The 18219-nt window shown below is 39.7% G+C and overlaps 1 protein-coding gene across 2 annotated transcripts in view; it reads left to right on the top strand.

Moving 5' to 3' along the window:
- The window catches only part of LOC106504493 (uncharacterized), a 759489-nt gene that overhangs the window by 706481 nt on the left and 34789 nt on the right, over window positions 1–18219 (top strand). For both annotated transcript variants that reach the window (XR_014809320.1, XM_084967039.1), the window contains one exon: window positions 9326–9417. Coding sequence is in view for 1 of the 2 variants with exons in the window: in XM_084967039.1 (XP_084823165.1) it covers window positions 9326–9417 (92 nt within the window). In the remaining variant the exon portion in view is untranslated. The remainder of the gene's footprint in view (window positions 1–9325; window positions 9418–18219) is intronic.

Genomic DNA, 18219 nt, shown 5'->3' with positions numbered 1-18219 from the left:
ACAGAGCTGAGAAAAAGAAGACAGTATCCTTTGTGAGAAATAGCTTAAGCTGGGCTACATGATACCTCATCAAGAAATTCTCTAAGTTCAGGGCCTTTTACTCCTATAACCAAGGAAACTAAAATTCTGATCTGCAATGGAAAAGGAATCCAACTGTAATGATTTTATGCACCAAATCAAGAACAGGGGTGGAAGGATCCATGGAAAGACCCACTAGGCCATGTTTCAAAGAATTAATGGAAAAAAACATGGCCCACAGGGCCCACACTGTAAGTCAGTATAGCCTGTAGGTGGTGGACTTGTGGACCATGGCCACGTTGCCTTCCCCACGGTTCCTTGAACACAGCAAGTACATATCATTTTAGGATCTTTCTCCTGAAACCTTTGAGGCTTGCTGACTCTCTCGCCTCCTCCAGGTCTCAGTTCAAATGTCTTCTTATCCAATGGAATTTCCATGATGTCACTTCCCAGGAGCTATTTCTAGTGCATAGAAGACTTTCCTTTTCATTTCACTGAATTGACTCCCATAATCTTCTAGAACATCCTTTGATTTCTTGGACACCCCTGAAGATTAAGATGTCCCTTCGGTCTGCCCCCAGCTGTGGTCCATGCTTGTCCCCCTGAGAGCACCTATCCCATCCTTCCTAAATGTCTGCTTGTTTGTCCAAACCTCCCGTAACTGTAAGTGCTTGGAGAGAGCAGTTCGTTGTTTTATTCTCAGCACTCAGCACACAGAAATCTCTCAAAAAATATTTGTTAAACAAAGGCACTAAAATATGAACGTGTGTTTATTCTGAGACCATATATGCCCTTGTATTTATGGATCGCCACATTCCCAAGTCATTGGGTATATCCATGTGGTTCCCAAATGTCACCGTGCCATTCTTAGCTTGGGAGGCAGACGCCACAAATCCGATGCCATATGAGATAGTGTTAGAGCTCATCTCATTTTAAAATAGGCAATACAACAAAACAGCATTCCTCATTCCCCTAAGCTAAACCTTCTTATAACCCTACACTCTGCCCTTACTTGTAACCTCAAATATTTTTGAGGATGAACACAGACCCCCCTGAGCTTCCCCACACTCTTTCCCCACTGGTTTCCCCCCAGAGCTCTCAGGAAACTTCCTATCTTGAAGCTTTTCCGTGGGCATGTTACCAAATTAATGGACCCTTTTTATGACTCAGTTCCCCACATCCAATCTTGGTTATTTCGTAGGAGGTGAAAGCTTTTGACACCCATCCCCAAATCAGGGAGCTGGTGGCTTTCAGGGGTTGCAGATTGCCCCTCTAGTGCTTCTGCAAAATCACACCCACAAGACATAGTGGATTGTGCAGTTGGCATATATGTTTTGAAACTAGGCAGACCTTCTACAGTGTTTAGTTTTTGGCAGAATTTATGTTTTTGGCCGGCTGCCACTGTGAAATGTGTTTAGTTTTAACTGACAGGCCTGGTCAACACTGCAGGTCATAGGTAAACCTGTCTAATCCAGACCAGGGGAAGCCAAAGCAAAAGGTAGGCTCCCTTCCATTTCTAATTTTATTTTGCTCTCCTTAATGCTCCTGTACAGGTTAATACTGGTAAAACATTTTCTGTCCTTCTACCTGATTCTCTTTGATAAACACTTCCTGCTTTGTGATGACACTGTTCTTTAGAAACCAGATACCCAGGGATTGGGAGAACTTTTTCAGAGAGTAGTAAAAGAAGGGATTAAAGTCGAACACTGGAACATAAGACTGTGTGACATCGTATGGGCAAGATGGTTACTGTAAGACATCTTGAGAGATGTCATATGGTGTTTTTCTCTGTAAACTTGGACCTGGGCAGCCTCCAGGAGTAATTCCATGGATACTGAAGAGCCAGTGACAGGAGAACTGCCAACTGGGCCTGAGACTTTGATGTTTAAACACCAATGTCACTGGGACACAGGGAGTTTTTGTTTTACTTTTCCCCTAAGAGGGATTTGCAATGATCCATCTTGTGACTGCTTGTTTTATTCAGTTCAGTGAAAATGACGGTGATTTTTCCTACTATATCAACCAGAAACTGTATGGATGCCAGGCTAAGAAAGCATATATTCCCAGCATGAAAAGTGTGATCCAACCATTATGAGCTCCAAAGAGTCTTTGTGGGTCATGGGACGGGTGGGTTGGTATATCAGGATGGCAGATGTGTAGGGGTCAGTGCTGGTTGTTGGGTGATAGGAGAATGACACCGAGGAAATTGTCAGGGTCCAAGGTAACCCACAGAGTTTATATATTTATGATCTTAAAGCCAAAAGAAGCCATGATGACATGACCAAGAGGTAGCAATAATCATTTCAGAATCTTAAGTATTCAGGAGACTTCATTTTCAATATTTTTAAGGAAAAGAAGTAGAGGTTAAATAATATCATGAAAATATAAGGTCCATGAAATAAGGAATTTTGTCTACATATTTTTTATTGTTAATTGCTAAATAGATTTAGCTGACCCTTGGGGACACTCAATAAATACACCTCAGATAAATGATTAAACAAATTAATTAAAAGTATGTTTTGGAGTTCCCACTGTGGCACAGCAAGGATCCAGCATTGTCTCTGTGGTGGTATGGGTTCGATCCTTGGCCCAGCAAAGTGGGTTAAGATTCCAGCGTAGCCACAAGCTTTGGTGTAGGTCTCAGCTGCGGTTTGGATTCAGTCCCTGGTCCGAGAACTTCCATATGCCATGGGTGCCCCAAAAAAGAAAAAAGAAAAAAAGAAAAGTGTGTTTTTAGAGGACACTTTTTTTTCTTTTTACTGCCGTACCTGTGACATATGGAAGTTCCCATGATCGGGGTCAAATTGGAGCTATAGCTGAGGCCTACGCTGAGGCACAGCAACACCAGATCAGAGCCTCATCTGACTCCCCAGATTTTTAACCCAAGGAATCTAACCAGCATCCTCACAGAGACAACTCTGGGTCCTTAGCTTGCTAAGCCACAACAGAAACTCTTAGAGGGTACTTAAAAAGGGAAAAGTTAGCATCCATTATAAGTCTAATAAAATTTGAATTTAATTCTACCAAACATAATCCCTACTGATATGAGAAATTTTACTACATGAACAATATTTTTCTATTTCTGTGAACATAATTTAAACATTTGTATTGTGTTAAAGTGCAATACCAAATAACAGACTGGATTTAAAATGCATTAATTTCAACTCAAATTATATATATATGTTTATATATATATATATATATACTCACACACATGCATGCATGCAAATGTATATATCACACCTATGTGTTATATATTTATGTGTATATTTTATTTACTAAGAAGGATTAAAAAGTACTATTAAGGGACAATATTAGACACAAAAATTCCTAAAGCTATCAAACACGGATGAGCAAGTTGAAACTGAGCCTTGGATGCAAAGGACTTGGCTGTGGCATTTAGGGGCAAAGGAGGCTGCATCAGGAAAAGGAGTAGTACCTGCATTAATCTCCTTCTCCTTTCTGCTGGCCCTTGCTGGATTTGGGGCATGACTTCTGCTAACATGTGCTCAGCTACGGAAGTTATTGATCATGAGATACATCCCCTGGATTATGGGGAGTTTGCATCCCACGCTTTAATCATCCTTTGGTTTCTGGAGAGGCAGGGGCAGACTATGGAATCCAGCAGTCTTTTCAAAACAGGCCTGTGGTTCAAGCATGGCTTGGAAAGGGCCTGGCGTTGGCAGGCCCTCCAGGCGAATTTTCCAGCAGCAGTGTGGCTCCATCTGCCTCCTTCAACAGGTCTTCAGTTGGCTCTCTTAGTTCATCGGCTTCAGACTTTGAATTGGCACATGTGCATTGTGCAGATGGGGCAGTCACATCGACTGGCCTGGAACTAATTAAAAACTGGAATATTTTAGATCAGGAGGAGGAAATGTGGCCAGATTTGCAGGGATAGTGCAAGTGAGCTGAAAGAGAAAATGGACCCAGCCCTTTGAGAAAAATCATTGCTTGACCTAAGGTAGCCCCAACTGGACTTGGGTACATCCTGGTGGGAGACCACACCTGCTAACCTGAGAGGTATTGAACCAATTCGATGGCTTAGGAAATATATATTTATATTTTAATCAGCTTAGTGGGACATTGTTTTCTTAGGAAGAATAAGTTTACCAAGCTTGTTAGCTTCAGGGGAAAGACACATCCAATAAGCGATGGCCTATGAAAAGCATTTATAATGAGGGAAAATTACTGTCTAGTTGAGTGTCAGGGGCTGTGTTCAGTGGACTGGACTTTAGGCAGGCTAGAGGCACACCCAGCGACCTCTCGCCACAGTAGGACACCAGCCACAAGACTGGCCTTCTTTCCCAAGACTGTACTAACTCATTGTGCCTCCCCTCTGCTGCCTCCTACTGGCTCTACTTTGGAATCATCCTTGGGCTCTAAGAGATCAACCCTCACCTTTGCTCAGGTGGAGTCTCATCTTGTTAAGAACCTCACCTTGGCCTACCTCTAACTTCTGTTTCACTCCAGGTTTGGGGGTAACTGTTTAGGCCTCTTTTCAACCTTAACTGTCTTAGCTCAAAGCTGTTATGAATCTGTGCAAATTCTACTGTTGGTCGTTGTGGATGTTTTGTTTTTGTATTTTTTTTTCAAACAAATACAGTATATTTGATTTGTACTTAGGTGCCCAACAGTGGAATAGATCTTGAAAGACATTATTCCGTTTAATCTACTCAACAAAAATCAAAGAAATTGATATTGTTATTCTGTTTTTTATTTTAATTTTTAACTATAAATACACATAACAAAATTTACCATCTTAACTTTTTTATGTGTAAGTTTCAGTGGAAGTAAATATAATCACATTATTATGCAACTGTCAACAGCACCCATCTCCAAAATTCTTTTCATCTTGCAAAACTGAACTTTGTATCCCTTAAACAACTTCTCATTCTTCCCTCCCCACAAGTCCCTGGTAACCACCATTCTACCTTCTGTCTCTATGAATCTGACTAAGCTGAGTACCTCATACAAGTAAAATCATATAATATTTGTCTTTTTGCGACTGGCTTATTTCACTTAGCCTAACATCTTCAAGATTCATCTACATTGCAACACATGACAGGATTTCCTTTTATTTTTTTAAATCTTATGTGCAGCATATGGAAGTTCCTAGGCCAGGAATTGAATCTGATTCGAAATTGCAAACTGTGCCTCAGCTGCAGCAACACTGGATTCTTTCACCCACTGCACTAGGCTGGGGATCAAACCCCTGCCTCTGCAATCCAAGCCGCTGCAGTCAAATTCTTAACCCATTGCGGCACAGCGGGAACTCCAGGATTTCCTTCTTTTACAGCTGGTTAACCTCCACTGTATGCATAGACCACATTTTGTTTATCCACTCACCTACTGTTAGATACTTGATTTACTTTTATCTTTTAGCTGTTGTGAATAACACTGTCATGAAGAGGGGTGTACAAATATCTATTTGAGACTGTTACTCTGTTTTATAGAAGAGGATATGGATGTTTTATAGATGCCTCAGCGTGGAGAAGTTCAATAACTTGCTTCAGGTCATGAGATGGTTAAGAAATGAAATCAGAATTTCAACCCAAGTGTTCTCATTCTAGGACATATCCTTTCCATCGCCATCCTCTCCAGCCTGTCCAAAGAGCAGATGTCTGTCCCAGGGTGATGGGTTTTTGTTGTGGCGCTTAAACGTGATCTGAGAAAGCACAAGGAGTTTTGCACTAATTAAATGTTCACCATCCTGATAATAAATTTTCCAAACTGCATCTTTGACAATAAATTATACTGTATTATTACAAAATCATCAGGTCTAGATAAGGACAATAACAATGACAATAATAAAAGGAGCCAGTTATTTGAAGTTTCTTATGTGTAAATCACTGTGCTGGCTACTTAAATATACAGATTCTGATCAAAAGTAATAAAAAGCTTCAACCATGTCATTCCATTGTGGACTAACCCCAGCCATACGATAATATCCACAAAGCGCTAGCACTTCTTCTGTGAAGAAACCCCTTATATATTTTCTGCCACAAAATACATATTAAAGCCCCATTTTACAAATGAGGAATCCAAAACACAAAATGAAATATGAGAGTTTAATCTGCCATGTGTCTGGGTATAATCCCCAAGTTCTTTCTGTTACCTCTTATGTCCTAGGCATTGCTTGCATTGAGTCACGCAGTTGAACTTCAGTGAATCAGAGGCAAACAAAATATTTGTACATATGCTGCTGTGAATTTTAGACAAATGGCTTTTGGGAAGATTTAGAATCCCTAGCATGAGCATTTGTGAAGGTCTCCGAAGGATAGAGACATATAAATGAATTAATGGATGACCTATCAAAAAAGGACAATGCATATTTAATATCTAGTAAAATTCCATAAATGCCACCACATCCTGCCTCTAACAGCTCAGCTTTCATAGAAGGATATGGTCTAGGGAGCTTGTTCAGCAATCCCCTGTTCAGGCCACCTGGCTCCTTTTCAAAATGTTTCCAATGCTTCAGCCTCCAACACAAGTCTTCATCCTGGAAAAGTCTATGTCTCATTCCAGCTTAGTGCTGTGATTTATTTTTGGCGGGTAAAGGGAAGAATTAGTCATACCTACTCTTCTATTTGAGTTTAATGGGAGCATTGTGGCTGGTGGTAAAGATGGTAGTTTATCAGGCTGGTGACTTGTAGAGTTTACAGCATGAGCCTCCTTGTTTCTCTGAATTTCCTTTCCCTTGTGAGTCACTTTACAATAATAATGAAGAGGTGAGGTCCAGTGTCTGACAGTGGACCTCCTTGTACTGGGCTTTCAGCATTGCAATAAGGTCCATATTGTGAAAGGAAAGATGACATCACCCCCTTGGCAGTGGAAAACAAAGGGGGGCAAGTAAAAATGACCGGGGCCACCCAAAGAACTGCCAATCAATACTATTGACAATGAAGAGGAAAGCATTCTTTCTCTCGATCGTAAAGTATGACTGAGCTAAGCAGTATTGACCTTGGGGTAAAGCATTTCCTAGCATTTAATGAATGGCCAGAAAGCTGATGGACTTTTAGTCAAACTGGTTATTCACTGCCTGAAAGTGCCTGACCCTGGAAGCCATAATTGCTGCTACAAATACAGAGGACATAAGAAAGCCCAAGTCTGGTTGAGACAATGTGTCCTTGTAAGCAAGACCCAATGCTGGACCATCAGACTGACCTGACAGAACAGCTGGAGTGCCCTCCTCCACAGAACTATTCTTGAGGTACCTTATTCCAGATGCATCTTTGTTAAAGGTGTTAGGTATACTTTTAGGGAATAAAAAATGGATGCTGTTTGCCAGTTGTGCAAAACAGAATATTATATATACACGCTAAGTATAACAATAAACTTCAAAGCTGGTAGAATGAACTGATATCATTATGACTGCTAAGGCCAGCTCTGTTCATCAGAAATATAATGTGAGCCACATATGTGATTTATAATTTTCCACTTGAAAAAAAATGGGTGAAATGAATTGTAATAATATATTTTATTAAGCCAATAAATCCAAAATATTAACATTTTTACAAGTTCCCAAAAGATTTATTAACAAGATGTGGGAGTTCCCATTGTGGCACAGTGGTTAACGAATCCGACTAGGAACCATGAAGTGGCGGGTTCGATCCCTGGCCTCGCTGCGTGGGTTAAACGATCTGGCGTTGCCGTGAGCTGTGGTGTAGGTCGCAGACGCAGCTCGGATCTGGCATTGCTGTGGCTGTGGCGTAGGCCAGTGGCTACAGCTCTGATTCGACCCCTAGCCTGGGAACCTCCATATGCAGTGGGAGCGGCCCTAGAAAAAGGCAAAAAGACCAAAACAAAAAACAAAAAACAAAAACAAAAACAAGATGTGTTATGTTCGTTTTTTATAGGAAGTTTTCACAATCCAGGGTGCACTTAGAGTACATCTCAGTTTGGACTAGCCACATTTCACGTGTTCAAGAATCTCATGTGGTTAGTAGATAGCATTTTGAACAATACAGGCTTAGGAAATTGGTTCACTCTAATGTAGTAGATGTTGAAATGAATGAAATGGTCAAAATAATGAGGTGTGTTTTCCCATAATGACCAGAAAAGATCTAACTTAAAAAGAGATGCTAGATAAGTTTGAAATATATATTTAAGACAGAGAGCAATTTATTAATGCTACTTAAATTTGAAGAGAATTTTCATGGTCTCAGGCAGTGTGCTGATTTAGCTATGCTTACAGGAAGTCTTCTAGGTTTTAGGGGCAAGGAGACTATTGAACTAAGTTGCAAGAGAAGCTATATAGCAAGTGAGATATTTGTGGAAATAACCCAGGTTTTAGGAAGAGACAGATCCACCCCTGCCACTTTCCCACTGGGTGGATATAGGGCGGACTATTTTACTTTGGAGGAGCTGGGTCTTCTAATCTCTGGAGTGGGGATGATAATACTCACCCTTGTTTAGGTGGATAACACTCATGCTGCATTGGGTGAGATAATGCATGACAGTCCTGGATGTTGGTATCACTATCATCATCTGCAGCATCAAAAAGTGAAGAAGGAGTTCCCGTCGTGGCACAGTGGTTAACAAATCCGACTAGGAACCATGAGGTTGAGGGTTCGATCCCTGCCCTTGCTCAGTTGGTTAAGGATCCGGCGTTGCCGTGAGCTGTGGTGTAGGTCACAGACGCGGCTCAGATCCTGCGTTGCTGTGGCTCTGGCATAGGCCGGTGGCTACAGCTCCGATTCAACCCCTAGCCTGGGAACCTCCATATGCCACGGGAGTGGCCCAAGAAATGGCAAAAAAAAAAAAAAAAAAAAAAAAAAAAAAAAAAAAAAAAAAAAAAAGAAAGGAATGAACTTTAAAAAAAAAAAAAAAAGTGAAGAAAAGTCACCCACTAATGTGGCTCCAACCAGGTTCAGGAAACACGGCTTGCAGGCACCTTCGAGAGATAAATTGGGAATATTGTTTTAAGTGATATAATGGTTGAGTTGCCAGGATGGCAAGCCAGATAATTCAGTGGGTTTCAAACTTCTGGAAGAAAATGCAGATTGAAACTGATGAATTGAAGAAAAGGGATCCTGTGAAGAAATGATGGGATGAAGATCAGGTAGATTTCTCATCAGGTATAAGCCGATTATCAGCAAAGGGTAGAACAGAATGTGGACAATAGTGTCGCAGAGAAAAAGGGGGGTCCCCTGAGCAGCGAGTCATGAAACAAAACCGGGGAGTCAAGGGTCCATAAAATGAAGGATTAGTGCATGACCAGAGTTTAAAATTCCAAAAGATAAATTGCATATTACGGAAGAGGAGGATTGAATTTAGTTCCTTTTTTTTTTTTTTTTATTTTCTTTAGCATTACCTGGTACATAGCAAATGATTGGCTGGCTGTTTCACAGATGCTGTTTAGACCCTGCACAGTTCCAAGCTCTCCTTCAAATCATCCAGGTTAGTAAAGAACAGAACAACACTGGTGCCCTCAACCCCTCAAATCACCTAGCACGTGCTGATTTGTGAAACATTATCAAATTCATTCCATTCCTTTACCCCGAGTCCTTAGTTTTATCCGTAGCTTTCTGAAATATATATAACATACAAAATATTTTTTTTTGTCTGCGAGTACATAAGGTTGAATAATGTGACTACACCCTTTAAAGAAAAGCATTCATATGTATTCTTAAGTCTGCTATTTTAGGATAATATATTGTGATAAGCAGAAAAAATAAAACTATAAAAACCAGAGATTTACCATAAATACACAAAAAGATTTTGGAAACCAACAATAATAACTGGATATTAAAGATCTTGATTTGCTAAAACTAATGCACTGGTGTTGAGTTAACAGCAGAAAAATGCAACCACAAATCTAGTTCATTATTATATTGACTCATTCACTAATTCATTTATTCAACACACATTTGTGATTGGTCATCTACTAAACATTAGTTACTATTCTGACTCCTGAGGACTTATTGTTAAATAAGATAGGCATATCCTTCATATTCAGAGACTTCACATTTTTGTGCAGAGACTTATAATATACAAGCAAAAATAGATAAGTAATAAGGTCATATCAGATAGTGAACCTGCTAAACAGAGATTCACACTAGGCACTCAGTGAGTTCAGGTCATTGGGTGGGAGGAGGGCTGGCTGTGTCAAGGAGGTGACATGACTTCAGAGAAGCTGTTAGAAAATGCTTCCTAAGGAAGAATAAGATGGGTCCATCCTTCCTAAGGAAGGAAAAGATGCACATCTGGAGATGTGCATTCCAAGCAGATGGAACACAGATATATCAATATTTTGAGTTTAGTAACGCAGAGTGTTCATGCTCTGCTAAGACAGCTCCACAAAATATAAATAACTTCAAGACTTCATTTCCTACTTTGGGATGGTCAGCTCCCAAACTTAACCATAACTCTGGATATGCAAGCAATTCAATTTCAAAAAACTGTGCTGAGATTTCTGTGATATTATTGTGTAACTGAAATCAGGTGAGCACCCCTCCTCAGAGGAAAACATCTTTCTGGTGACAGGACTCTTGCTTATCACACCTAGTGGCTTTCTCTTTTGGGATCTCTCTAGACAAACCTTGTAAAATTCTGGGTCCCTGACCTCTCTTTCCCATGTTTCAAGCTGACCATTCTTTTTGAATCTCGTAGTCTCTCCAAATAGAATTGAAAGCTGTTGATTAGGATCCTGCTCACCTTACTCCAATCTTAGTGTTGTCCTGTCTTTCTGATGTTACAACCAAGATACATTAATAAGCATTTGAGAAGTTCCCAAACTCTTCCTCCCCACTTTTGTATACATGTTTCTGGTTCACTCACATGTATGGCTCATACATACACTCCAGTGTAGTTCATCGTTTAGATCTCAGAACACAACTTCATTTTCTTACTGTTTTTGCCTTCACGTTGCCCACATGAACCACCAACTTGACTAAAATGTTGTACTGTGGTACTGACCTCACTTTGCATGAGATTGAAGAGCACAAAATAAGGCCAAGAACCATTTCTTCATTGTGCAGATAGGAAGTTTACATTCTTTTTACATTATTGCAAATATAGCCACAAAACTTATTACTATTTCTGACTTTGATAGGTTCAATAAAAGCTATTCACTTTGGAAGTTCTCATCCAAAGAAAGTCAGCTCTCAATTACCTTTTCCCAGTTGGGTCAGAGGTCTAGAGGTTTTGCTTTGAGGCTTCTTCTGAGAACCATTCTTCTTTCTGCTAGCCAGATTTGTTGTTAAACAAGATTTGTTCCGTCTTGTTTCCATTTGCCTTTCTCCACTGATTTAGTTCATTAGCACTCTGGGTCAAAGAGCATCAGTTTAATTTCAAGTTCTTGTTACCAGAAGATCCTGTCCATATAGTTATTACTAAACTCATAGAGGACATCTAAGGATGTTGATGAAAAACACAAATTAGGGACAGCACTAAATAATGATGATACTTACCATTTATCGAAAATGTCAGACCCTATGCTAGTCTTTCCATCTATTACCTCATTTATGTTTCAAATAATTTTCTAAGAAAGATAGGATTAACCTCATTTCCCAAAAGGGAACATAAGGTTCAAATAAGCTAAGGGACATTTCAAATTCACACAGTTTATAAATGGTGGAATCAGGAGTCAAACCCTAGACTGACAAAATCAGGGGTCTATGTTCATACTAGACCCAGGTTATAAACTAGCACTGAGAGTCTAAATTGTTTCTGGAAGAAAGCAGAGTTAGATACAGGTAAATAAAAATGAATCTACACCAGCAGAAATAAAAGGTAGAGAATATTCTTTCCTTCCTTTCCTGTTTAACAAAATATACAGAAAATAGGGAGAGAGTTTAGTGAGCAGAGAGAAACTCAGAGGGAGAATTGGGGTAGAAAATGACGTGGAGGACTTTGAGACCATCCGGAGAAGAAAAAATGACTCATTGTGCTTATTCTAAATAAGCATGCACTTTTTCAAATGGTTCCAGCATGCCACAGCTTACGTTACTATCAAAATGATTTAAAAGCCACCTATGCTTAGAAGTCCTTTTGGTGGCAACACCATAATCTGCTCAGTGTCCAACAAGACTCTCCAGTTCCCAAATAAACAATTTCAAGACATAGCTCATAGGGAATTTATTTTAACCTGCTTTTATTTCATGGGTACTTTCCAAGTTTTGCATGTTAACTACAAAGGGACAAATGTTTCCCATCAGGCCAGGAGGCAAAGAAATTGGGCATAAACATAATCTAGACTAAAAATACCAAAACCATCTCTGAAGATAAAATATTTACAATTCATGTATTTGAAAAAAAAATGCTTGTTTGTTTGAGGAATCATTTTGATTATTAAATATCTGAAAATGAATACATCCTTCTTGGGCTATGTGCCATAATTCGCCCACATTTTCACAGAAGTCGTTAATATGGCAACAGCTGTGGGCAGGTGTACATTTCCAGCAGCTTGCCCCAGAGTTACCTAACCACCAAGTAACATTGGTACAGAGACCCAAGTAGTCATTCTGACCTGTGCACGTGCCTAGAAGTGTGAGGAGCGAACAGACCATTGGGGAACCCTTGACCAAGGAAGGATAAGGCCTGGTGGATAAATGGTCTCCTCCTCTGTCCAATGGAGAGCAATTTTGATATACATGTATTCTGTTTGTCTCATCAAAGTATCCCTGCTGGGATCCCTCCCTGCTGTTCTTGGTCGCAATCAGTTGACAGCATCCTCTTGGGTTGGCTCTTCTCTTCCCGGTTCCCTCTCCCTTTCTCTCTGAGTTCACTTCCCAAAACTGACACCTAAGCACTTGCCTCAAGCTTTGCTCTTTAGGAGAACCAAAGCTAAGAACACTTATTACCACATTTTGTAAGTGAAGCAAACTGTCTTTTTAGTTTCTCTTGAAAGTGTTGGATGGTGCATAATTTAAGTACCCATATAAAAAATTTATTTTTATTGGAAATCTATTCAAAATACTTGATCCCCTTACATAAATTAATTTTCCTTGGAATACGATAAAATTAGATTAGGCAATCACTAGTCTAGCAAAAAAGGCATAAAATTTTAGTCCACATACAGTTTTATATTTCATGTATTCTTACTTTGTGGATTGTAAAACTCCTTAGCAGTGTGTGAAATACATTTACCCCTGCTTAAGACTTAGTTTACTTCTGAAAGATATATAGAATGTGGCATTTTAAATACTAACTAAATTCACGTAAATCACTTAATTTGACAGATGGCATCTCTTGAAATAGAGTAAATTAAAATCTTTCAGAATCTCTTGATATGCACACGGTATCACTTCTCTGCAAAACATTCCCAAGAAGATCAAAGATGGTAGACATTTGATCTCAAATTTTATTTTTTATAAGAATCTCATAGGGAGTTGACTAGAATTTTAGATTCTCCAGCCATATCCCAGAGAGTTAGTGGTTATGAATGAGTCCAAGAATATGCCTCTTTAGCAAACTTCTCAGGAAATTCTGACACCAGTGATCCTTGGACCACCCTTTAGGAAATGCCATCTATGGGACCTTCAAGTATGAAAGATGGAAGTTCATCTTGCAGCTAAACCACTTGTTTTGCAGATTAGAAGGATGATCCCAACAGCACTCTTTCCTTTTTTTGTCAATGACCGGATCATTTAGAGCATGGCTAAGAAAACAAAAATGACCCTAAATATTCAGTGTGGAAGGAATTTAATGTAGAACATTGGTTTCAGAGGAAAAGAAGGAGCTCAAAAGCCAAATAGGGACCAATGAGGCAGCTGGGGAATTCGCGACATCAAATCACCACCAACCTGAAGCAGGAAGGTTGAAGGAAAAATGTGGTGTTCCTGATTCCCTGGCACTTATATCATCCTAACAAGAAACAAACAAACACTGGTACCACAGTGCACAGTGGGATTTTTTGTTTGTTTGTTTGTTTTCATTTTAGGAAGACACCTGCTGCACATGGAAGTTCCCAAGCTAGGGGTCAGATTGGAGCTGCAGCTGCCGGCCTGCAACACAGCCACTGCAATGCCAGATCCAAGCCACATCTATGACATACACTGCAGCTTGCGTCATGCCAGATCCTTAACCCACTGAGGGAAGCCAGGGATCAAACCCACATCCTCATGGATACTACATGGGTTCTTAACCTCCACACAGTGTTCTTATACAACAGTAAACTGAGCAGTGGAAGAGACATCATTACTCCTGGAAGGGGTAAAAAGATACCTAAGACAGTAAAGGGGGGGTTAAAAATGTCCTGATGTCTCCCACCCTCTTCTTGTCAGTGCCTCTCACTGGCTGAATCCATCTGGAAGCCAGATGACAGGAGGTTCTGGGAGACAAAGCCTGTAGACTCACCACCATCTGAACAACCATGGTTCAGGCAAATCAGAGGAAAGGCAAGATACGTGTGAGGCAAGCTGTCCCAGTAGCATCACAGGTACCTCTAACTTAATCTGTATCACCATGCAAGTTTCTGCTAGGATTGTGGGTATCCACATATTTTTTTTCCACATTACACTGGGTGCCCTTGGAAACTGAATCTCTGCAGACCCCCCACAGACCAGTGTTGCTCATTTGACTTAACCAAGATGGACCAAACTGTGCTTGCTTTATTTTGGTTGTTACGGCATTGTCTAAGATAGTTTCTTTGTTTTATGAACAACGGGTACCATAAAGATATTTTGCAGGATATAAAACACCTCAATACTGTAACAAAAAATTTAGCAGAAACTTCCCAAAGGGAAGTTCCCCAGAGTCTTTTTAATTCCAATATACTGATTCTCAGAATAAAAGGATGTGAAGGTAAATGAAATTTTGGAACATTAGGTTAAAAAAATTAAACAGTTTTATTTATTACCATTAATATGCTAACATGGGTTATGAATCACCAAAAGGGAGACCTAATAAGCAGTATTTTCAAATTTATGTAACACTGTGTATACATTTACTCAACAAAGATTTATTTATCAACTATTTGGTGCCTGAAGCTCTTTGGGATGATAACAATACAGCAATGAACAAGTAGACAAAAATCTTCAACCTTGTGAAGAATAGATACCAATAGAAGAATATAGTAAAAAAATCAAAACAACAAATAAGTAAATAAATTACTTTTTCCCCCACAGTATTTTCCCTCAAATTAACATTCAACAATTGTACTTTGAGTAACACTCTAATACTTCCAATTCTTTTTTTTTTTTTTTACAGATTTTAACTTATTTTTTTTAATAATTTTTTTTTTATTTTCCCACTGTACAGCAACTTCCAATTCTAACATTAGGCTCCTGCCAGGTTTATCAAATTCCAGTATCATCTCCTTCTTCCTCAAAATATCTTTTATTTTTCTCTGTAATATAGAAATTATGATAGTGGTTAAATGTAATGGCTCTTTCCAAATTCTGGTTCTGTTCTTCCCTGAGAATATACCATCTGTGCCTCATTCATTCACTCACTCATTTGTTCGATACATGTTCATCTTGCCTGTCCCAGCACTGGAACCTCAGGATCCATCTGTAAACAGATGAATAACCTGTCCTCGAGGAACTTATATTTCAAAGTCCGTTTCTTCACTGGAAAATGGGATATTAATAGCATCTGCCTCAGCAGACTGTCAGGAGGATTAAATGACTTAATCCATGTAAACCATTTAGAACATTGCCTGGCACATCCTCACTAAATGTTAGCCTTTATTAATCATGTTATCCTCCTGTTTAAAATCCTTCAGTGAGTCACTGCTGCCTTTGGGGTAAATTCCAAACTGCTTAGCGCAATAGACAAAGCCTTTCAGGATCTGGTCCCTGATCTTGCATCCTGCTTCATCCCCTACATAGTCCTTCCCCTCTAGCCATATAGAACTATTTCTGGATTCCACCCTGTTGTATTTTCCTACCTTGTGCCTTGATACACCCTGTCCTCCCAGTCTTGGATCTTCTCCCTGATGAGTGAGAGCTTTCTTCCTTTTCACAAGTTCTCTCAAGTTATCTCCTTTATTAGGACTATTGGGCTGGCTCTTCTGTGAACATCCGTAGCTCCACCTGGTCACATTAACCCCTTTTCCCAGAAAGTATTCATACCTTGATTCTATTGACACTCCCCATGTATATTTCAGTTAACTTATAGGGCAAAGCGCTATGCCACATTGTACTGATGAATTAAGCGTGGCACAATAGTCTTGGAAACCAATGTGTTGGATCCAAAGGACAGAAAAAGGCTAAAGGAGATGGACCTGCAGCAGGAGAGAAACTTCAAATAAATGATGGTAGAACTGAGCTCATGTGTTTACTTCCCATCCTTCCCAAATTCCCATGTAAAGATACTTTAAAATATATAATTAAAATATGTGCCAAAAGTTTAAATGGGTATCATGAGTGGATCAGAAATTTGAAGCTATGTCTTCCTGGTAGAAAGTAGAAAATGTTGACTGGAAAGACAACCACGGGGGTATTTCAGCTGTGGTTCAGCGGGTTAAGGATCTGATGTTGCCACAGATTCCATCTCCAGCCTGGGAACTTCCATATGCCATGGGTTCAACTAAACAGAAGAATTTTTTGAAAAGACAACCAAGGTAAAGAATTAGGCAGCTTGAATGCCTACAGGCAAAAGCTGCTGCGAATAAAAGAGGTGCTCTACCCAACAGGGATCTAGTTGGGGTTTACACAGAGAGCAGATGAGGGCTGGGGCAATCATCCAGGCTCCAGGTTAAAGGTCCCTTTCAAGATCATCTGGGTAAGACAACTCCTTTCCATTATTCACAGACATGGAGCTGCTGGCTCGCAGCATTTGTTCACTAGGTAGAATCCCATAAACTCTTTTCTAAACAACTAGAAATACCATGTTAGGGAGAACTCTAAGTAAAAGTTGAGGTCCGAAAGAGAAACGGAGAACTCATGATAAGTGAAGACCTTAAAAGGGGGTCCAGATGAAGTTAAATTAATGTCTAGACACCCAAGAGAGACATACATTAAGTATTGCCACCTGTGATTCAACCTTCTTTACTTAAGCAATTGTTTGGCCCTGAGTTACCTGTTTACTTCCTGCTCATGAACAAAATAGAGAAGCCTGCCTCTCTGACAGGTGCAGTTAAACTCTATAGTGCTCATTGTTATTTCTCCTTTTCAGGAGAGTGTTCTATTTTGGAGACAGATTCATGTGATGGGAAGCACTCCTTCTAGCATACTTATCAAACTGGTTCTTAATATACTCAGATAGCCAGAAATCACAGAGCATTTGAGGAAAACCAAGGGTTTGCCAGAAAAGGTTTGAGATTAAAAAGAACAACATCCCTAATGGGAAAAAAAAATGTAAAAGAACTAAATATTAACAAATATCTAATCAGTATTCACATAAAGGTATAAAGGGCTTTCTTAAAACAAGAACAGAGTGTCATGAAAGGGGAGATAAAAAAATAAGAACGCACTATTAAGGAGTTCCTGTCATGGTGCAGTGGAAACAAATCCAACTAGGAACCATGAGGTTGCAGGTTCGATCCCTGGCCTCACTCAGTGGGTTAAGGATCCGGCATTGCCGTGAGCTGTGGTGTAGTTTGCAGACTTGGCTTGGATCTGGTGTTGCTGTGGCTGTGGCTGTGGCCAGCAGCAACAGCTCCAATTAGACCCCTAGCCTGGGGACCTCCATATACTGTGGGTACAACCCTCAAAAGACAAAAAGAAAAAGAAAAAAGAAAAGAAAAGATGTCCTTACTGCAGAAGCTTGTGTTGCTGCTATGGAATCGGTTCGATCCCTGACCTGGGAATTTCCCTATGCTGCCATGGATACAGCTAAAGAAAAAAGAGAGAGAGAAAGAAAGAAAATGGAAAAAAAAAAGTTAAATAATATGGAAGATGGATATAGGAAGCATATCTGAGTATATCTGTCTAATAAAATTTCAGAAATGCCCGAAAGATGAGCAAAAGGAAATAATCACAGAAACAATCAAAGATAATTCCCAAGAGTAGAAGAAAAGATTTAGTTCACAGATGAAAAGAATCCATCAAATGTTAGGCAGAATTCCTATGCAGACACGAATAGTGGGTAGAATAGGGAATAATGTGGCATTCTTTACATGAATGGTGGTAGAGTGTCTTTATAAAGAGGTGATATTGAAGTTCACACATAAAAGATGTCAAGTGTCAGGGTAAGAATATTTTCATCATGGGTAGAAGTTTGTGCAAAACCTGAAGGTTGGAAAGCACTGGATTAGCCAGATGAATTGAAAGACCAGAGTGGATTGAGAAAAGGCTAAAGATGAATTATTCATGG

This window comes from Sus scrofa, chromosome 7 (assembly GCF_054392235.1).
Source record: "Sus scrofa isolate SSC_HxYL_T2T_F1_AM1 chromosome 7, Sscrofa_HxYL_maternal_Yorkshire_Landrace_v2.0, whole genome shotgun sequence".
Lineage (NCBI taxonomy): Eukaryota > Metazoa > Chordata > Mammalia > Artiodactyla > Suidae > Sus > Sus scrofa.
Note: the sequence above shows the minus strand (reverse complement) of the source record. Positions and strands in the feature narration are given on the sequence as shown.